We start from the raw sequence: 20,293 nt of genomic DNA on the forward strand, positions 1-20,293 counted from the left end.
GACCTCCAAGTCACATGTGGCAGCACATGCCTATAATCCAGTGACCCAGGAGGCTGAGATGAGGGTCACAAGATCAGCCTATGCAATTTAGTGAGACCCTTGTCTCAAAATTTAAAAATGACAAGGGCTGGGAATTTAGCTCAGTGGTATAGTATTCCTGGGTTTGATCCCCAGTATATCTCCCCCAAATACACACACAAAGATAAAGCTCCAGCAATTTCCAGGTTTCACGGGTGTTTCAGTTGACTCTGGGTTAAAAATCTAGGTTACTCAAGTCTCATATTATTGGTCCTTAGTAGAAGGGATCTGGATTTAGTATCAGTTTCAATTATAAATGACTAATTGTATACCTTGTACATGTTACCTGACTTACCTGAGTCTTAGTTTCTTCATCTGGAAACCACTTCCTGGTATGTGGGTGACACACAATAAATGTTTGGGTCCTTTCTCATGATCCTCTCCTGTCAGCAATCCAATCAGCTGGACTTTGGTTCCTCTTGATTAGAATAGTGACTTTCCAATGTGGAGGACTATTCTGGATAAAAGTCTGTTGTCTTTCTCTCCCTTTTATAGGTCCCTTACCTGTCTTTTGGACATAGACCCTATCATATCCAACATTTCTGTTATTTACTCCAAAGGGTTATCAAGGTAATTAGTGGTCCACCTCATTTTCTGTGCTCTATACTGACCATTCTCTTCTGTTAAACATTTTTCTTCTAATGAGTTATAAAATTGTTCATTACTAATTATGACATTATAGTCCTCTTTCCCATTGATTTTAGTTTTAAGAATTCCTAAACCTTTTTTTCTCCCCTAGATTCAAAGTTTTTTTTGTAGAAGGAATTGCAAAAAATGAAATCACCCAAAGAACCACTTTTAACTATTTCTTTCTTTCTTTTTTTTTTTTTTTTTTTTTTTTTTTGTACCTGGGATTAAACCCAGGCGTGCTTAACCACTGAGCAACATCCCCAGCCCTTTTTATATTTTATTTGAAGACAGGCTCTTGCTAAGTTGCTTAGGCTGGCTTTGAATTTGTGATCCTCCTGCCTCAATCTCCCGAGCTGGTGGGATTACAGGTATGTGCCACTGTGCCCAGCCCACTATACCTATCTTTTTTATATTTTTTAGATGTTGATGGACCTTTATTTTGTTTATTTATATGTGGTACTGAGAATTGAACCCAGTGCCTCACACATGCTAGGCAAGTGCATTACCACTTAGCTATAACCCCAGCCCCCAGTTTACTATTTTAATAAGCATCTTTCCATATATCTTTCTATACACTTCCATATGTAGATATTTGTTTATAAATTTATAGGGCCCTATTATACCTACTAGCATAGTACTGTAGCATTATTCCATAAAGTTGTTGATAAATTCATTCTATTATTTTTTAAATATTTTTTTTAGTTGTAGTTGGACACAATACCCTTATTTTATTTTCTTATTTTTATGTAGTGCTGAGGATTGAACCCAGGGCCTCGTGCATGCTAGGCAAGTGCTCTACCACTGAGCCACAACTTCAGCCCCTCTATTATTTTTTTAAACCAACCTTTTATTGCTGGGCACTTGGCTTGTTTCCAGTTTTTCAAAATTATAAACAACACTGAAATAAACATCCTTTTATGTAATTATATCTTTTTCTCCTTAGGACAATAGTATTTCTTTTTTAGAGAGAGTGTGAGAGAGAGAATTTCAATATTTATTTTTTAGTTTTGGGGGGACACAACATCTTTGTTTGTATGTGGTGCTGAGGATCGAACCCGGGCCGCACGCGTGCCAGGCGAGTGCGCTACCACTTGAGCCACATCCCCAGCCCAGGACAATAGTTCTTTATCCTAGAGTGAGATGTGGTGGCACATGCCTGTAATCCCAATGGCTCAGGAGGCTGAGGATCTTGAGTTCAGAGCTAGCCTCAGTAATTTATCAAGGCCCTAAGCAACTCAGTGAGACCGTGTCTCTAAATAAAATAAAAAATAACTGGGGATGTGGCTCAGTAGTTAAGTCCCCCTGAGATTAATCTCTGGTTCCAAAAATCTTTATCCTGGCCTCTCCTGAAGAGTTTTTTTGTATACATTTTTTTTTCAGTTGAGTGTACCTTTATTTATTTATTTTATATGGTTCTGAGAATTAAACCCAGTGTCTCACACATACAAGGCAAGTACTCTACCATTGAGCAATAACCTCAGTCCTCCTGAAGAGCTTTTAAAGGCCCCTTTTCTGCCTCTACTGAAATAAATCAGATGGTGGTAAGCCTGAGCATCAGTATTTGTTAAAAATGCCTCAGATGATTCTATGTACAATTATGGTTAAAGACCATTGTTTTAAGATAAAGACCTCTGAATTCTATTCACGGGGTGCATGAACCAGCAGCCCAAGTACCACCTGGGAGAGTGGTAGACAAGCAAAAGCTTGGACATCACCTCAGACCTCAATTCCAGAATATACATTTATTTATTTATTTTCTTTCTTACTTACTTAATTTATGCCAATGATAGAAACCATGGCACTATACCACTGAGCTACATTCTCAGCCCTTTTCATTTTTTTGAGACAGGGTCTTGCTTAGGTTGCCCAGGCTTAAAACTCATTGAACCCCATCCCCATCTCTTCATCTATTCTGTGGTTTTAACCTATTTATTGTCTTCACAGCATGAGTTCAAACCTGCGTTCCTCCTGCCTCAGCCTCCTGAGTGGCTAGAATTACAGACATGCAACAAAGATTTCCAGGTGATTGTCTGTAAAATAAAATTTGTGAAGTGCTGGTCTAAATGGTATTTCTGGATCAAAAAACATTCACATTTAAAATACATACTCAAAAATCTCTCTGTAGATAAGTGGCACCAATTCATATCCCCAACACAGATGCTTGATTCCCCACTCTCCCACCAAACTTAGATCTTACCGATATTTTTCCTCTTTAGTTATCTTATTTTAATTTACATTTTTGATTATCAGTGAAACTAGACATCTTTTAATATGCTAACTGGTTACTTGTTATGCTTCTTTTTTAAAAAATACTTTTATTAGTTGTTGATGGCCCCCATTTTACTTGTTTATTTATAATGCAGTGCTAAGATTCTAACCCAGTGCCTCTCACATGCTAGGCAAGTGCTCTACCACTGAGCCACAACCCCATGCCCTTTGTTATGCTTCTTTTCTGAATTGCTCTTTGCATGTTTTTCCATTAAGGTGTTTGTCTTTTTCTTAGAAGTTATTAGATCTCTTTGGATATTAGGAATATAAACCTTTTAGTCATACAATATATTGCAACTCTATCATTTGTTGACTTTATCCTCATTCAGCCATTATTTTATATTTTTTAATTAATTAATTAATTAATTTTGTAGTTGTAGATGGACAGAATGCCTTATTTTGTTATTTTTATGTGGTGCTGAGGATCGAACCCAGTGCCTCACACATGCTAGGCAAGTTCTCTGCCACTGAGCTACAGCCCCAGCCCTTACATTTAAAAAAAATCTATTTTTTAGTTGTAGGTGGACGTAATACCTTTATTTTTAACTTTTTTAGTTGTCAATGAACTTTATTTATTTATATGTGGTGCTGAGACTTGAACCCAGTACCTCACACATGCTAGGCAAGTACTCCACCACTGAGCCACAACCCCAGCTCCCATTACTTTTATTTTCATGTGGTGCTGAGGATTGAACCCAGTGCCTCGCGCTCACTAGGTGAGCACTCTACCACTAAGCTCACCACCCCAGCCCAAAATTTTACATTTTTATATAGTAAAATTCAAAAATCTCTTCACTTTGAACCCACTCTAAGATTAATAAAATTGTCACATATTTCTTAAGGTTTATGTATTTATTTTTAATTAAAATTTTTATTAATCAGACATTTTTTTTTGGTATAAGGACTCAGCTTTTATGTTTTTCCAAATGTTTGGTCAGATATCCCATTATCATTTGTTAAATTATCTAACTTGATACACATTATTTCATATTCTAAATTCCCAAAACTTTTTACTTTAGTTCTTTCTTTGAACTCTTTTTATATTCTATAAATATTCATTTCTATGTTGATGCCATACTGTTAATTATTGAACTTTACACTATTCCTAAGTATGTAGTAGTACATGCTTTTCAGTATTGCTTCCATCAAACATTTATAAAGTCCTTTTCATTTATAAACTCCTACTCCACTATTGCCCTACTCTATTTAATATTTAATGTGGCTATAACAAAGTATCTAAGTCTTGGTACTATATGAAGATAACAGATTTATTTAGTTTTCAGTTCTGTTAATCTAAGAGGATGGTGCTGGCATCAGCTTCTGGTGAGAGCAGATAGTGTCATGTAGTGGGAGCACACGTGAGGGGGATCGGTGTCAGATGACAAGAGAGAAAGCAAGAAGGCTATCCAAGAAAGCTAAATTCACTTTATATATCAAAACCTACTCCAGCAGTAACCAATCTAGACTCACAACACCTACCCGACTTCAGGACACAAGTTGGTGCCCTTAAGGGCCTACTTTACTAGGTCCCACCACTTCCCTAGGTTCCACCACCTCTCAATACCATTACATTAAGGAACAAGCCTCCAGCACATGAAATTTTGGGGAACAAATCATATCCAAGAATAGCAACTATACAATTAACAGTCTTAAGTTAGAGAGTGGGGTTTGCTTACTTAACTTCCATAGGACCATCTTATTTCTAAGCTCTTTCTTGGGGATACCTCACTATAACCCACTTTTAACACCAACATGTATGAGTAAAAAACAAATCTGAAATGTCCTAATAATCCTAGTTTTCCAAGGGTGCTTTAGTGATTTAATTCATTAGTTAGCCAATGTTTATTTTTTCTTTGCTTAAGCAAGGTTGCTTATTATTTTTCTAGTAAGCCAATCTTCATCTACTGTATGTCTGGAATTTGTTACATGTCTGCTTTCCCATCTTGAGGAAAAGTGAAGGACTCAGTATGTTACAAAAACTCAGCATCAAACCCACAGACTAGATGAGGAGATAGGAATGGAGCTTAAAGAGTTTTAGTCTGAATTTAGCTCTTATTTAACTTTCATAATCATACTTTGAACTCCAATCATGGAAGACTACCGTTTAAGAATTCAAAATATGTTTGCTCCAGTATGATCCTAGGTAGGTTATGGGAACTTAAGAAGCCTCCCCTAGAATAATAACTTTTAGTGGTATTGTGAAGATTAAAAATAATTGTCCAGTTAACAAATATTTGCTGAGCACCTAATATATGTAAGTGGCAATAACTCAGTGAACAACTTAGACATAATTCCTGGCCTTATGGAATATGGTCTATGTGTGGGTTGGGAAAAGGCAGGCAGGCTGCTAAGGAAGAATTTCAGAGGTCCCTAACCTAGACTAAGCTTCAGGGATTTCAGAAAATTTCTTTAAAAAAGTAAAGTGAAAGCTAAAACCAAACAATGAAGTAGTTAGTTGAGGAGAGGCATATTCTAGTCAAGAATAACATGTGCCATATATTTGAAGAATTGAGAAAAGTTTCATATTTCTAGAAGCAATGGGCAAAGTTCTGGACAAGGAAATGAAACGATTATCTTTGTACATAAAAATATCATTTTGCATATAAAAATAAATGAAAAGATTGTTTTGGAGAAAAAAATTAGAGTACTAAAGAAAGTTTTAAAAATGCTTTTACCCTACTTCCTGTCCCCTGGCTTTGAACCTTCCACTGGATTTCCACGTTTGGCCATAGTTTTATAATCCCCTTGCTCAGTTTCCATCCTTACTTCCTTCCAGTCAACTCCCTTGTTGGGGAAAACTTACCTTCAGAGTTGTAAGACTGGCTCTTTCTCATGATTCCAACCAAAGCCCAAATATCCCTTCTTTAGAATAGTTTCACCTGAACACCTGATGTTAAGATGCCTCCCCTACAGCATTTACTATTACTTTTAACCTATTTATTGTCTTTATAGCATTAGTTCAATATTGGGTATATCAGTAAGATACCTGAAGTATAAGAGATAAGATAGCTCATAATAGAGGTCTGGTCATACACTTTAAATACAAATCTGAAATTGTTAGTCCATAGGTGCTAACTAAAATCATGGGAATAAACTATGTTGCTTAGGAGGAAAACTTGCAGTGAGAAAAGACAAAGGCAGAGCCTGTAAAGGAGGGTGAGGTGAAGTAACCAGAGAGAGAGAGAGAGAGCGCGCGCGAGAAGAAGTAACAGTATGCAACATCAAGGAAGCTAAGAGGACAGACTGAAAGAGAAACTGACAATGGGGTCAAAGTGACTGAGGAATTTAGGAATATGGAAGTCACCAGTGACCTTAGTGACTGCTAGAGAATGGAAGGAGTAGAATTCGAGTGGGTTGAGAAGAGTGGGAGGTGAGATACTAAAGATAACAGATGTAGAATGTTTCTAGAATTGCTGTGGGAGGAGAAGGATGGTATAGTAGGTAGAAGGAAAGGTGGGATCCAGGGAATACTTTTTTAAAGACAGGAAAAGCTAAGTGTGTTAATGCTTATGAAAAGAAGCTAATAAAGAAGGTTGAAGCTACTAAAAAGAGAAATGCTAACCTCAGAAGGAAAACCCTGAGTGGACAGAAGATGAGATTGACCTAAGGATAGGAAGAGGGACACCGCCTTTATTAAAACAGGGAGGAGAGCGGAAAAAATATGTACAGTCCAGTATTGACTGCTTTACCTACAACAACTTCTGTTCTACAGGGATATAGGTAATTATGTTTGGAGTTTTGGTGGCAGGAAGCTGAGTTAACTCCCACCTGAGGGCTTATATTTTCTCTGAAGTCATCTGTTGAGTATTGATAGGAAGTAAGAGATGACAGTTTGAAATAGCTGATGAGTGAAAGAAGCAGCATACTAAAGAAACAGTGGGACTCCCATGTGCAGGAAAATAACAAATAATATATATCAACATTATGATTACTAATACTGACCACTATTTTTTACAGTCATGGGCCAAATAAAAGAATTTTCTGTGTGGATAGATTACAACCCTTATTACAGGGAGTTGGTGTAGGACCTATATCCTTTGCTGAGAGCCATTGCCAAGGAGGAATGACGCATGGCAATTTCTTTGTCAGCCTACCCAATGTTGCTTAGAGGAAGGACTCTCCATATTGGACCCAGGTCATTTGCAGTGACATTGCATGTAAGGTGACCTTCCTCAAGGACCAGGGCGGATCCAGGTTTAGGGTGTATCCTGCTGGTATTAGGGAGTATCCCACTCCTTGGGTTTAGGGCGGTTTCAGGTTTAAGGTGTATCCTGCTGGGAATAGAGCGTATCCTGCTGCCTCAGGCGTACCCGCTCCTTGAGTTCTCGCAGGATTCAGAGAGTATTTGGGATTCAGAGCCCGGTGGAGTGTGTGAATTTTGCCCAGAACGTGGATTTCCCCAGAACGTGATTGTAGAGTGTCGGTGTGAGTTCGAGAATAAAGAATTGCTGTTTGAATCTACAAGGCTGTGAGTCGCTCATGATTTTGTGCCCAGCCAGACTGCGGCAATCCTTGATGCATACTAACAGATAATAACATAAGTCACCATTTATCATTGTATATCTGCTATTAGACCTTATATTTTTACTTATGTTGGTTCTGTCTCATCAATTATAATAAGTTGTTTGACAGAAAGACTATGTATTATAAATATCTGTATTTCTCAAAGTATTATTTATAAATGAATTTGTTTTCTGGTGGTTTTCTGCTGGATACAATGGCAAGCAACTGTTTTCTTGCTATAAAATAGCCAAACAGACTTGTACCTTCCCATTTTATCTGTGCAGGGCAAATTTTCTGGGCACTACTCACAATAGGAACTATTCAGTTTTCACAAACAGCAGGCCTGCTACTTACTCACCAAGGCAGAACAAAATGCTAGCTGGTAAGTACTGCAGTGTAGCACATAGTTTCCAAGAGAGGGTTTCTATTCATATATGAAGATTCCAAATGGGAGGTAATGAAAGATATAAACCCTCTAAAAATCAGGCTAGCTACACATAGGCCAGGAATCAAAAGAGGCTAAGCTAAACAAAATGTTGTGAATAGTATTACCACAATTTCATTCTTGTAGTACACTAATGATGTGAGATTCACAATCAAAAACACATGAAGATGTTGTTTACCTTGAACAGTTCAAAAAAATCTTAGCATTTTGTTATCTCTTACTAAGTTACTTCTAGCTGGAATGGGAATAGGGCAATCCCAGCCAAAAGGCTGGGCAGTATTTCTGTGATAAAACAGGGACAACTGGTACCAGCATATATGAAGGTAGCTGCCCACGTGCCAAACCCTGTAACAGAAATCGAAGGATTTTGAATAGAAGTTCCTTTCCCCACCCCCCACCCCCGATTCTTAAACTCAAACACAAAAATATATAGCTGGAACCTAAATGGTATTGAAAATAAACATTTTATTATATAACAGGAGTTAAAATATTCAAAAAAATTAACACCAACAAAACCAAAAATCATTCTGAGCACAATGAGAAAATTTTAAAATTGCAACTACCTTACACTTTTCAGAAATTTGATTGAAAAACAAATGGTTACATATGCTGCCCACAGATGGGGCCAAACCATTATGTCTACTGTAGCAGCTGAACAAATTGTGAGTTAAGGAACTGGAACCACTGCCCCAATGGCAACTGCAGCAGAAGAAAGAAGAGCTCACAACCAAGATGCTCAAACTTGGGTCAGAATCCATCTGTGATCCATTTCCAGTCAATCTGACAAGTCACTCTGATCCAGCACAATTATCCTGTGTTTACATGTTTTAAAAGACAAAAAGAAAAAAAAAGTTTCCAGTTGATATATATGCTTTTTATTACTATTGTTTTTGTTTTTATTTTTTGTGTGGTGCTGGGAGTTGAACTCAGATCCTGATACATCCCTAAGCATCTCAAATGCTTTATTTGAGACAGGCTAGCCTTGAGCTTGTGACCCTCCTGCTTCAGCCTCCTAAATCACTGGGACTACAGATGTGCACCACTGTGCCCTTCCCAATACATACTTTTTTATGGACACAATATATTTTTATGTGGTGCTAAGGATCAAACCCAGTACCTCACACGTGCAAGGCAGGCACTCTAACACTGAACTACAGCCCCAACCCTACATACATTTTTTCAAAAGATACAAACAACATCTTCTTTCTGTTCTACTGAATTTAAGGAAAAGGGATTTTGATATTTCTTTTTTTTAATATTTATTTTTCAGTTTTTGGTGGATACAACATCTTTATTTTTATGTGGTGCTGAGGATCGAAACCAGGTGAGCGTGTTACCGCTTGAGCCACATCCCCAGCCCAGGGATCTTGATATTTGTAATCAAGGGAGATTATGATCAGCAACTTATAATGGAAATGCAAAAATGATACAAAGCAATTGACAGCAGTAACTTATGTATACCTTCTGTATGAAAAGTATTCTCAGGATGCTTCTACTACTTATTTAAATAAAGTTAGAATTAATTTCACCTTTTTTAATAAACAGAAACATGTATCTATAAACTGAGCAATTTATTTTATTTTTTTGTGATTGTAAATGAACAGAATGCCTTTATTTTTATGTGGTACTGAGGATCGAACCCAGTGCCTCACACATGCTAGGCAAACATTCTGCCACTGATCTACAGCCCCAACTTGGTCTCAATGTTTATTTAGAAACCAGTGAATATTTCAATTTGCTTATGTAAATGGTAAACTTTAACCTATAAACACAGGATATCTCATTACCTGGATGGTTCAGACCAACCCAGTCGCTTCCAAAAACACGGTTTTAGTTCATCTTGGTGAAATATAAGAGGAAGAAAAAAACAACCTGATTACTTTCTAGGTCAAAGAGTGTCAGAATTCAGAATTCACATTAGTGTTCTCTCTAGTTTAGTGTAAACTGTTTTACCTACAGTAGTTGTTCTATAGAGGCAGAATGGTTAATGGCTTTCCCTCCTAATATTCTGCAGCTCTTTGCCACAGCAATGGACACCAATGACACTAATTCGCAAATACTAACTAAAAGCCCATACACTCTAGTCAAGGTTCTGGAGGAAACAAAATGTACCCATGGCAAATACAGATAAAGATTACTTAATGAAGTAACTACTTACAAAGGTTCAGGGAACAAGAAAAGGAATGGCAAGGCATTCTGCGACTAGCAGTAATGGGAAACCTAGGTCTGAAGGGACTGAGGAATGGGGATGAGAGGACAGCTGGAACTGGGAAAGAATGGCTGCTTATAGAAGCTGTGCTTGTGAAGGAATACCACTTCTATCAGATGCAAGGTGTTGAAACAGGCAGGGAGGGAAAGTAACCCCTTAACATCTCTTCTGCCCTCTGCTCTTTTGCCTGGGCCTCCCTTTGGCCAACAGGAAGCCAGGGAGAGGCAGTCCACTAGAGTCAGCATCCTGGGATACAAAGCAAGGTAGAAAAATTAAATGAGGAAAGGATGAAAGGGATACCATATGACCTGAGTTAATGTTTTTTTTAATATTTATTTTTTTAGGTGTAGATGGACACAACACAATGCCTTTATCTTTATGCTGAGGATCGAACCCTGGTCCCGCCCATGCTAGGGGAGCTCTCTACTGCTGAGCCACAATCCCAACCCAGAGTTAATGTCTCTTAAACAGGAGATTGTTGTTTGTAAATAGCCTAAAGCTCTATTAAAACACTTTTGAAATTTAAATTCCATAATATATGACTTCTTACTGGAGTCTGAAGCATACATGTAAGCTAAATTTAAAATTCTTTTGAAGATGTTGGACAACTAGAAGCAAAACATCTCTCCAGACAATGAGATTAGCCAATGGTTTTTTTTAAGAAATATAACTTGTTGTTACTGTTTTTGTGATGAAGCTATGATCAGCAATTAACAGAAAACCTACACTGAACTACAAGGGGAAAGAAATTATCAAAGGAAGGAAGATTGTGTATAATATTTGGGAAACATTATTTAATAACTTTGATGCTCATCAAAGCCTAAGGACTGCAGACTGCATTATAAACAATCATTAATTCATACCTTCTTCTGAAGCCCCTAAAAAGCTGTCTGATTTCCTTCTCTCTGGCTTGATGCTTTTTTCCCTTTTTCTATGCTTTTCACCAACTTCTTGATCATTGGTTGCTTTCTCCCTTTAAGAACAATGATTTGGGGCATTAGACCACATACATAACAACCAAGGGCAGGACTGTACTCTGAAGGAAACATAGCAATTAGGAGTATCACAGTGTTCCCTTTGGGCTAGGTGTTGGTTTAAGAGCTCTAATGTACCGTTAACTCGCTTAATTCTCTATATGAAGTAGTTACCTCCAATGCCCCCATTGTGATAAGGAAACTGAGGCACAAAGATATTACATACCTACTAAGTTCTAGAGCTGGGATCTGACCTAGACAGCCAACCTAATCAGACTCTGTTTTTAACCACTAGATAATATAGCTGGCCTCAAAGGGGGAAAAAAAAAAAACCCTCATTTTATGTCGTAATTGGTGGTTTTGAAAAAGACCACCATTTGATCACCTTCCTCTGATATGAAATGTCTAAATAATTTGACTATCTTACAGTTTAAGAACAAATTTGTTAAACTTTTAAGCAGAAACCCCCATTCAACAATAAGTTCCTTAAAGGCAGAGTCATTGATCCCCCTGTGCACCTCCTGCCTTAGCAGTGTTCAGCTCATTGTCAATGCTCAAGAGATGCTGGCTGAACCTAACACTATTTAGGGATTCTTTTTCTGCTTTCATTTCATGGACAGTAAAAACAAAATATGTAAAATGAGAAGGGCTGGGGATATAACTCAGTGCTTGCCCAACATGAGTAAGGCCCTAGGTTCAATCCCCAGCAAAAAAAAAAAAAAAAGAGAGAGAGAGAGAGAGAGAGAGAGAGAGAGAGAGAGAATGAATGAGAATTAAACAGAAAGGGTGAAAAGAGACTTTTTTTCCTCTCTTAACTTCCACTAACAGAATCACAGGGTCAGAGGTGAGGAGGGGCTGGGGCTGTAGCTTAGTGGTAGAGCACTTGCCTAGCACATGTGAGGCACTGAGTCTGATTCTCAGCACCACATAAAAATAAATAAATAGGGCTGGGGCTGTAGCTCACGGGTAGAGCACTTGCTTAGAATGCATGAGGTGCTGGGTTTGATCCTCAGCACCAGATAAAAATCAAACAACAACCAAAAAAAGGCATTCTGCCCATCTATAATTTAAAAAAAAGAAAAATAAATAAAATAAAGGTATTGTGTCCATCTACAACTAAAAAATATTTAAAAAGAGTGGGAGGAGGTGTTTGAGTTGTCTTCTGCCTGTGTCCAAATGCCCCAGATCAGAGTCTCATCCAGTCTCTTCTGAGCAGCAGTAGCCATTGTTGAAGTAACTGGAAAGCCAGCTGCTCTCCCTATCCAGTGGCTGTGACCACTAGAAAGTCAGTGTTTTACTGAATACAAGTCAGTTACTCTGTAATTTCTAGTCACTATTTCTGTCCTTTGGGGCAGAAGAGAGTAAGCTGACTCTCTTCACTTTACAGTATTTCAGGTATTTGAGGGAAGATATCAAATTCTCCACTCCATCTGCTCTTCTCAGGCTAAGCCTCCCCAGCTCCTTCAGCTGTTCTCATATGACCTGGTTTGCAGACGTGTGAGTGTTCTGTGATTACCCTATTCTGTTTATTAATATCTCTTAAAATATGGCACTAAAAAGTAGTCCCACATTGCACCCTAGGAGTGCTCTAAACAGCACATTACTGGTCTCAAAAATCACCATGATCAGGTTAATGCAGTTGTTGAAAAGGTCAATGCATTATTAGTGCTGTAGAGAGTCATGTCCATGCCTTCAAGAATTTATTGAATTGTTACTATGTCTCAAGCCGCATGTTAAGTGCTTGGTATACAAAACTAAGAATTCCTGCCATTAATGTAACTATAGTGAGTAAGAATTTTCAATTAAAATTTTTTTTCAGGCCAAGTATCCCAGGAGTACTCTGTTTTTGAATCTTTTACCTTCATCTTTTTTTTTTTTTTTAAAAAAGATGCCCAGACTGGCCTTGAACTCCTGGGCTCAAGAGATCCTCCCTACTCAGCCTCCTGAGTAGCTGTGACTATAGGCATACACCATTGTGTCTAGCTTTATCTTTTTTTATTTATTTATTTTTTGGTACCAGGGATTGAACTAGGGGTACTCAACTACAGAGCCACATCCCCAGCCTTATTTTATGTTTTATGTAGAGGCAGAGTCTCACTGAGTTGTTTAGCACCTTGCTGTTGCTGAGGCTAGCTTTGAACTTGAGATTCTCCTGTCCCAACCTCAAGAGCTGCTGGGATTACAGGCACGAGCCACCATACCCTGCTATCTTTATCTGTCAATACCATTTTGAATCCCCAGTCTATCATCCATCACATTAGCACTCAATCCTAGATTTGTTATCTAAAAATTTGATAAACATGCCTTTCCTGATGAAAAGGTTGAAATCAGTAGGGACAAAATACAGTAATCTTAGAGGGCTCTCCTATACTGATATCAATTTGCTAATCAACATCTTGAGCACTGTGGGTGACTGGAGGGAGAGAGACAAGTATGAGAATGCAGACACTTGGAGTCAGGGCTGGCTTATCTACAGCAATTTAATGCCATAACCAGACATTCATTCTCCAAGAAGTCTAAAACCTAGCCCCATTTCCTCAAAAAGAAGAAAATAGGAGTCTAATACTTCTATGCCTTAGGAATTATATAAATTTTATGTAAGGAAAAAAGAAGAACCTCCAATGGGGAATACTAACCTTGTAGAGCCTTTGCGGGGGTCCTGCTGCTCCATGCTCTCCTCAGATGGCTGAAACCATCTTTCCAGATCTTCATCAAGAGTAGAATGAGCTCTATCCAAGGGAAAGTGAAGAGAATGGTGACAATAGTCTTTTTCTCTCTCCCTTGACAAGGAAACATAACACTCTATAGAGTGGCAAGAAACTTTAAAACCTGTGCTTTCTCTATATAGTTGAGGAAATGTAAGTTTGGTCAGACTGTATGTAGACTCACAGAGGTCACATAGATCTAATTTAAATGTATACAAAATAGTCCCATGGTCCCTTGACAAAAAGCCATGGCATCCATGATATCACTGCTTCCCAACGTCAAATGCTGACTCTTGTCTCAATCTAGGTCATTAAGTCAGTTTCTACCTTAAGTCAAGATTGCATATGCTTTTTACTTATTTTTCTAAGAACTACCTCTAAGGCTAGAAGATGAAAGTAGGATGTTTTAAGAAAGCCTGAAAAATATCCCCCAAATATCTTCCACTCTAGCTTGGTCCCTAGACAAACCATTCATAGCACTGAAATGTCCGAGCATCTGTGGAGCATGTCTGTGGTAAGTACTGCCACCAGTTCTTTTGGAAAAGGATGAGACAATAACATTAGCTAACTTTTGACCATGTACAAAGAATTTTATGTTTGGGTAGCCAAACCTAACTTGGTCTTCTTAAGAAATATTCTTTGGGCTGGGGATATAGCTCAGTTGGTAGAGTGCTTGTCTAGCATGCACAAGACCCTGGGTTCAATCCCCAGCCCCACAAAAAAAAAAAAAAAAAAAAAAAAAAAAAAGAAATTATTTTTTTACCTTAAATTATGGCACAGATTTTTAATGACAGCATTTGGGGGAGATAGAAGGAACAGTTATATCACAGATAAAAATTTTCTAAAACATCCCTTGAAAAAAAAATTTTCCCCTTCTTGCTTCTTTCTTTTCTCTGTCTCTAACCCTCTCTCTATTTTCTTCTCAGATCCTAGGGCTCCAGTCTCCTCCTCTACTTCCCAGACCTTTCCCCTTCCAGGTCTCTTCTTTTTCCTTCTTATAAAGAATAACATATTCCTTGAAGAATATGACAGACACTAGATTCATTAACCAAAAGTTATTCAAAACACTCTTATTTGCTGCTGCCTTTTATAGCAGTTGGGATGTTAATTCAATTTCTGGTCTCCCTTGTACCCAATAGGGGTCATGTGTCAGTTTGATCTATTAGATAAAGTGGATGTGGGCTGGGAAGAGTTTCTCAGGAAATTTTGCTTTCCAGATAAAATGGGGCAGAATCAACTAATATATTCCTTTGTCTCACCCACTTATATGTGCCTGGTATGTGGATAGCTGCCATCTTGCAAATGGGAGTTGACAAGCCAGAAAAAGTTTCAGTTTTGTAAAATGATAAATGTGTGGAGAATTGTTGCATAACAATTTGAGTACAGATGCCCTTGATTTATATTGTAAATACTGTTAAGTTGTAAATACGTTTCTTATTTAATACACCTAACCAACCAAACAGCAAGCTGAGCAAGACAGTGCACTGTAGAGTATTAGTCATTTACCCTCATGATTGTGAGGATGACTGTGAACTATGGCTTGTTGCTACTGTCTGGAATTCAGAATATCATACCATATATTGCTATCCCAGGAAAAGATCATAAATTCATAAAAACATAGGTTGAACCATCATAAATTGGGACCATATACATGCTTTTTAAAAAATATATCTTTAGTTGTATATGGACATAATATCTTTATTTTATTTATTTTTTTATATGGAATTGAGAATTGAACCCAGTGCCTCACATGTGATAGGCAAGTGCTTTACCACTGAGCCACAACCCCAGTTCCAATCTGTATACTTAATATTACTGAACTATACACATAAAAATTATTAAGATGATAAATATTTTTTAAAATATTTTTTAGCTGTAGTTGGACACAATACCTTTATTTATTTATTCTTATATGGTGCTGAGGATCGAGCCCAAGACCTCGAACATGTTAGGCAAGCACTCTACTGCTTAGCCACAACCCCAGCCCAATAACTTTATTTTTATTTATTTATTTTTATGTGGTATTGAAGATCTAACCCTACACCTCACACATGCTAGGCAAGTGCTCTACCACTGAGTCACAACCAAGATGGTAAATTTACCCCAAGATGGCAAATTTTATGTTATATTTATTTTACATATAATGTGTATGTATGTTGCATGTAAGTTTTATTAATGTATTTTACATGTAACATATATTATTTGTATTTTATCACAATTAAATTTTTTAAAAAGCAGAAGACTTTTTAGGAATGGGAGTTATTAGGATAGTATGGGGAAAGATTGTTTTCCTCCTATTTGTCAATATTGGGGAAAACACTTAATATAAACAATGCAATTTTTAAAACCTTTTCAAAAGTCTAGCTTTTTCTATTACCTCTCTGTGTCCTCTTCTAGATCCTCAGTTTCTCTTGTCCAAAGCAAAATGTTATCATTTTTATTATGGTCAGTTTCTTGTTCTTCTAAATGCTTTTGATCTAAAAACAATTCAAAGAATTAGCTTTATTAGAATGAAAACATTAAGAAAGCCTGCCTTAAAATGGAGTATAGAAATTAAGGCCTATCAGTGGTTCCTTAAGTACGCAATGGACCAGCTCCTCTCTTCCCATTAGAGCAGGAGGACAGGTGGCAGTCTATCGGACACCTGTATTCACAACAGTTGCATCTGGGGTCTTGGGAGCTCTTTGGTGCCAGGTGAAGCTTTAGGAAATCTAGCCTGTGCCAAGGTTCAGAGATGGATAGAACAAGCAGAGGAAAGAAAGGTCACACAAAAGATAAGGCAAGGAGCCCTGAGAACAAACTGAATAAATTTACTTCTTAGAAATGTTTCTAGGTTGGAGCCCCAGGGAAGGAATGTGGGTGGGGAAGAAACCCTCTAATGTATGATAAGCATTTTACACATGCTATCTCATTTCATTTGGCCACCAGTCCCATAAAGGGAAGAGGACTAACATTTGCTAAATATTTTATGGATGTACCATGTACTGTTTGTGGAGCTATTATGTACATCATAATATAGGAATTATTATCCCCACTTTACAGATAAAGACAACTGAGACTCAGATATTAAACAGTTGGTCATATAACTGACTTAGGACAGTAGCACATATTCATAATTCCAACTACTGAGGAGGCAGAGGAAGAAAGAGCACAAGTTGGAGACCAGCTTCAGCAAATTAGCAAGGCCCTAATTTAGCAAGAAACTGTCTTAAAAGATAAAAATAAATAAATAAATAGGGGGATGTGGCTCAGAAGTAAAGAACCTTTACGTTCAGTCCCTAACACCGCAAAAGCAAAAACTAGTAGAGTCAGAATTGAGGTGGAGTTGTGACTGACCTCAGGGTCACACTTCCCCATATGTACTACTCTGTTGCCAAGGGCAACATTACACCTAGAACCTGATGAAAAAATCTGAGAGTATATGCTCACCATTTGCAATGATGCCCAGATCATGTACTGTGTTCTCATGCAACACTGTGGATGAATTCTGCTGCTGCTTCAAGTGCTCTGTCACAGTACAAAAGCAAAAGACAACTTATTCCTCCTTTGAATGACTCTAGGGCAGTGGTTCTCAAATGGTGGTCCTCAGACCAGCAGCTCTGACTTAACCCAGGAACTTGATAGAAATGCAAATTCTTGGGCCTTATCCTAGACCTACTGAATCTAAAACTCTGGCAATATGGTCCAGCAATCTGTGTATTAACAAGACCTTCAAGATGCCTGATAAAGTTGGAGAACTACTACTTTAGGACATTCCAAATTTGAAGGAAATTTTTCAAGTAAGACAAAAAAAGATGATTATGATGATGCAGAAGATAGGTAATGCTTTGCCGCACCCTATGTACTCAGGATTAATGTTCACACAATCTTTTTTGTGTGTATGTATGGTGCTGGGGATTGAAGCCAGGGCCTTGTGCATGTGAGGCTAATGTTCACAATCTTTACAACAACCCTATGCAACTGACTGCATTATTGTTAATTGTGTTTAGTGAATGAGGAAATTAGGGTTAAGAAACTTGTCTAAAACCTAAGAAAGGTTAAAGAACTTGCCTAAAATCACACAGATAATCAGTGGGAGGATTGAGATTTGAATCCAGGCAGTTCTAACTCTAAGGTTTATGCTCCCAATCTTTATATTATACTCTATAAAAAAAATTTTCGTTACAACATCAGAATAATTCAAATGTTTCCTCATCTCTACTGGCCTATGGAAAGACAAGAGGCAGAGAATATCCATTATTTCCATTTCCTAAAGAAATACTTACTAAAGACAAGCATCTGCTAAAATCAATGGCTGTTCTGCATTTATTAAGTGCTCAGTCTCCTCAAAGTACTCTCCAGTGCAGAGCAAAAAGTCAGTTGCAGGGAGCACAGGCAGACCACCCTGAGCTTGCTGGTCTTGTTCTGGGAAGGTACAAGTTGGCTCCCTTCCTGCTGGGTAGGAAAGAGGTCCTACCTCACAGAGCTTGGCATCAAGGGGCCCTATAAGATCATTTTATATAGTTTGAAATTAAAAATCCATTTTAATCCTGATTAGTCCCTTGTTGATCTTAAATGATTACCTATATCTTAGGGTTTAAAATTTCCCCTGTAGGTTCTTGTCAGGAATCTAGAGATTTGAATGTGGGTCCTCCAAAAGAGTAACAGCAGGTCATTCCCCAGAAATCTCTTTAGGGGAAACAATACATATACAATAGCCAGGTGAGTAAACCCATTATCAGGACAAACTACTCAAAAGCCCTCTACTTGATTATTTGCATAAGGCAGCCAGGACCTCCTAGAGGGAGAAGGCAGAAGCCCATGGGTGAACTTTTCCCCCTTGATTTATCATTAGGGAGTTCTTCAGTTGAGTAGGTACCTCCCATTTCTTCAAGGCCTAATGGGTCTAGTGTGGGGGAGGGTGAGTGCACAAACCCAAAATCTAATTTCCTTGAGGAAGAATAAGTGTGGATTGGTGACTCAGGCTCTGATAAAATTCCAAGGGTGGGCTGGGGATGTGGCTCAAGCGGTAGCGCGCTCGCCTGGCATGTGTGGGGCCCTCGAGCCTCAGCACCACATACAAACAAAGATGTTGTGTCTGCCAAAAACTAAAAAAATAAATATTAAAAATTCTCTGTCTCTCTCTCTCTCTCACTTCTCTCTTTAAAAAAAAAAAAAGTTCCAAGTTTTTTTCTAAAACTGTAATGCTTTAGACAGAAGCATTAGAATCACGTAGTAAGGCTGAGAAGAGTCATTTCTTCATATGGATATCTTTACGCAGTCCTATAAGCGATGAACACAGGGCCAGTACAAAGAGGTCTGGCCTCCTTCAGACAAGTAATTTTGGGTATTGGGGAAGGACTAAGAGAGAAAAAGGACAGGGATTTCATGTGTGGGTGATCTCAAAAGACTGCTTGCAGTCTGAGTTTATGGAAGGCTTCTTATTACTTGCACAGAAAACTCAATTCTTTTATTTTATAAACATTTATTGAGTTCTTTTTATATACCAGGCTTTGTTCTGGACTCTGGGGATCAAACAACTAACAAAAGAGACAATTCCTTGAGGGGGAGAGAGACAAAATTAAAAAAGGATCCTCTGCTCTTTGTATTTCTGGAAAATTACTGACCCATTCAAAGTGACATCACCTAGAAACCTGCCCCAGATAATTGCCATAAGTGAAATGACTGTGCTGGGGTATGTACCATGAGACCAGAACCCAGGAGGAAACCTGGGAACACAGCTGCTACGATGGAGAAAGTGAGAGAGGGTTCACATGTGGTAACTACAGTAGAAGGACAGCAGGATCCACGGGCAAGTATTGATTACAGTCAAACTTGCAAGTACCTATTTAAGCCTACTTTGTATTTCTAGAAAATTACGCCATTGCTAAGGAACAAATGATACTAAAAATCTACTTAAGCAGTACACATGTGGGATAACCTCCAATCTCAACAGTTCTGTTATTTTAAGAAGAGCAACTACAGAGGAAGAATTTGCCGAGATTAACTAGAGTCTCAAGAGGTAGAAAGTAGAGAGGTAGGGGTATGGGCCTAAGAGCCTGACCCATAAAAGCCTGTGACCTATATGACCCTGTGGCACTGAAGGCAAGGTTAAGTGAGGCAACAAAAGGCTATAGGGTTGGGGGTGTGCTCAGTGGTGCAGCACTTGCCCACCATGTGCAAGGCCCTGGGTTTAATCCCCAGTACTGCAAAAATAAAATAAAAAAGGAAAGGGCCTGTAACTACGGGAAAAGAAACCAAGCAAGGAAGGTTTTAGAAGCTGACTGGATCCACTTAAACATGTCAAAGAACAGGGGCTGAGGGTTATAAGGAGACTAGAAGGCAGCTGGTCCTAGAGTCAGACCAATAAGCTCTCACTTCTTATGAGACTCAAAACCTCAGAGACTCTGAAAACCAACTAGTGTCCAGGAAGTTCTCTACAAGCTCCATAGCAAGAATAGGACCATCAAAAAAAAAAAAACCAATTAAACTCTCACAAATC

General features: G+C 38.2%; 1 protein-coding gene across 1 annotated transcript in view; it reads right to left on the minus strand.

Moving 5' to 3' along the window:
* Window positions 1-8,699: 8,699 nt before the first annotated feature.
* Window positions 8,700-20,293, minus strand: part of Tex14 (testis expressed 14, intercellular bridge forming factor) — a 76,104-nt gene continuing 64,510 nt past the window's right edge. Inside the window, exons 28-33 of the mRNA XM_076870244.1 lie at window positions 17,242-17,319; window positions 16,190-16,289; window positions 13,744-13,836; window positions 10,997-11,106; window positions 9,712-9,763; window positions 8,700-8,736 (exon numbers count right to left, since the gene is read on the minus strand). Coding sequence (XP_076726359.1) covers window positions 8,700-8,736; window positions 9,712-9,763; window positions 10,997-11,106; window positions 13,744-13,836; window positions 16,190-16,289; window positions 17,242-17,319 — 470 coding nt within the window. The remainder of the gene's footprint in view (window positions 8,737-9,711; window positions 9,764-10,996; window positions 11,107-13,743; window positions 13,837-16,189; window positions 16,290-17,241; window positions 17,320-20,293) is intronic.

This window comes from Callospermophilus lateralis, chromosome 11 (assembly GCF_048772815.1).
Source record: "Callospermophilus lateralis isolate mCalLat2 chromosome 11, mCalLat2.hap1, whole genome shotgun sequence".
Classification (NCBI taxonomy): Eukaryota; Metazoa; Chordata; class Mammalia; order Rodentia; family Sciuridae; genus Callospermophilus; species Callospermophilus lateralis.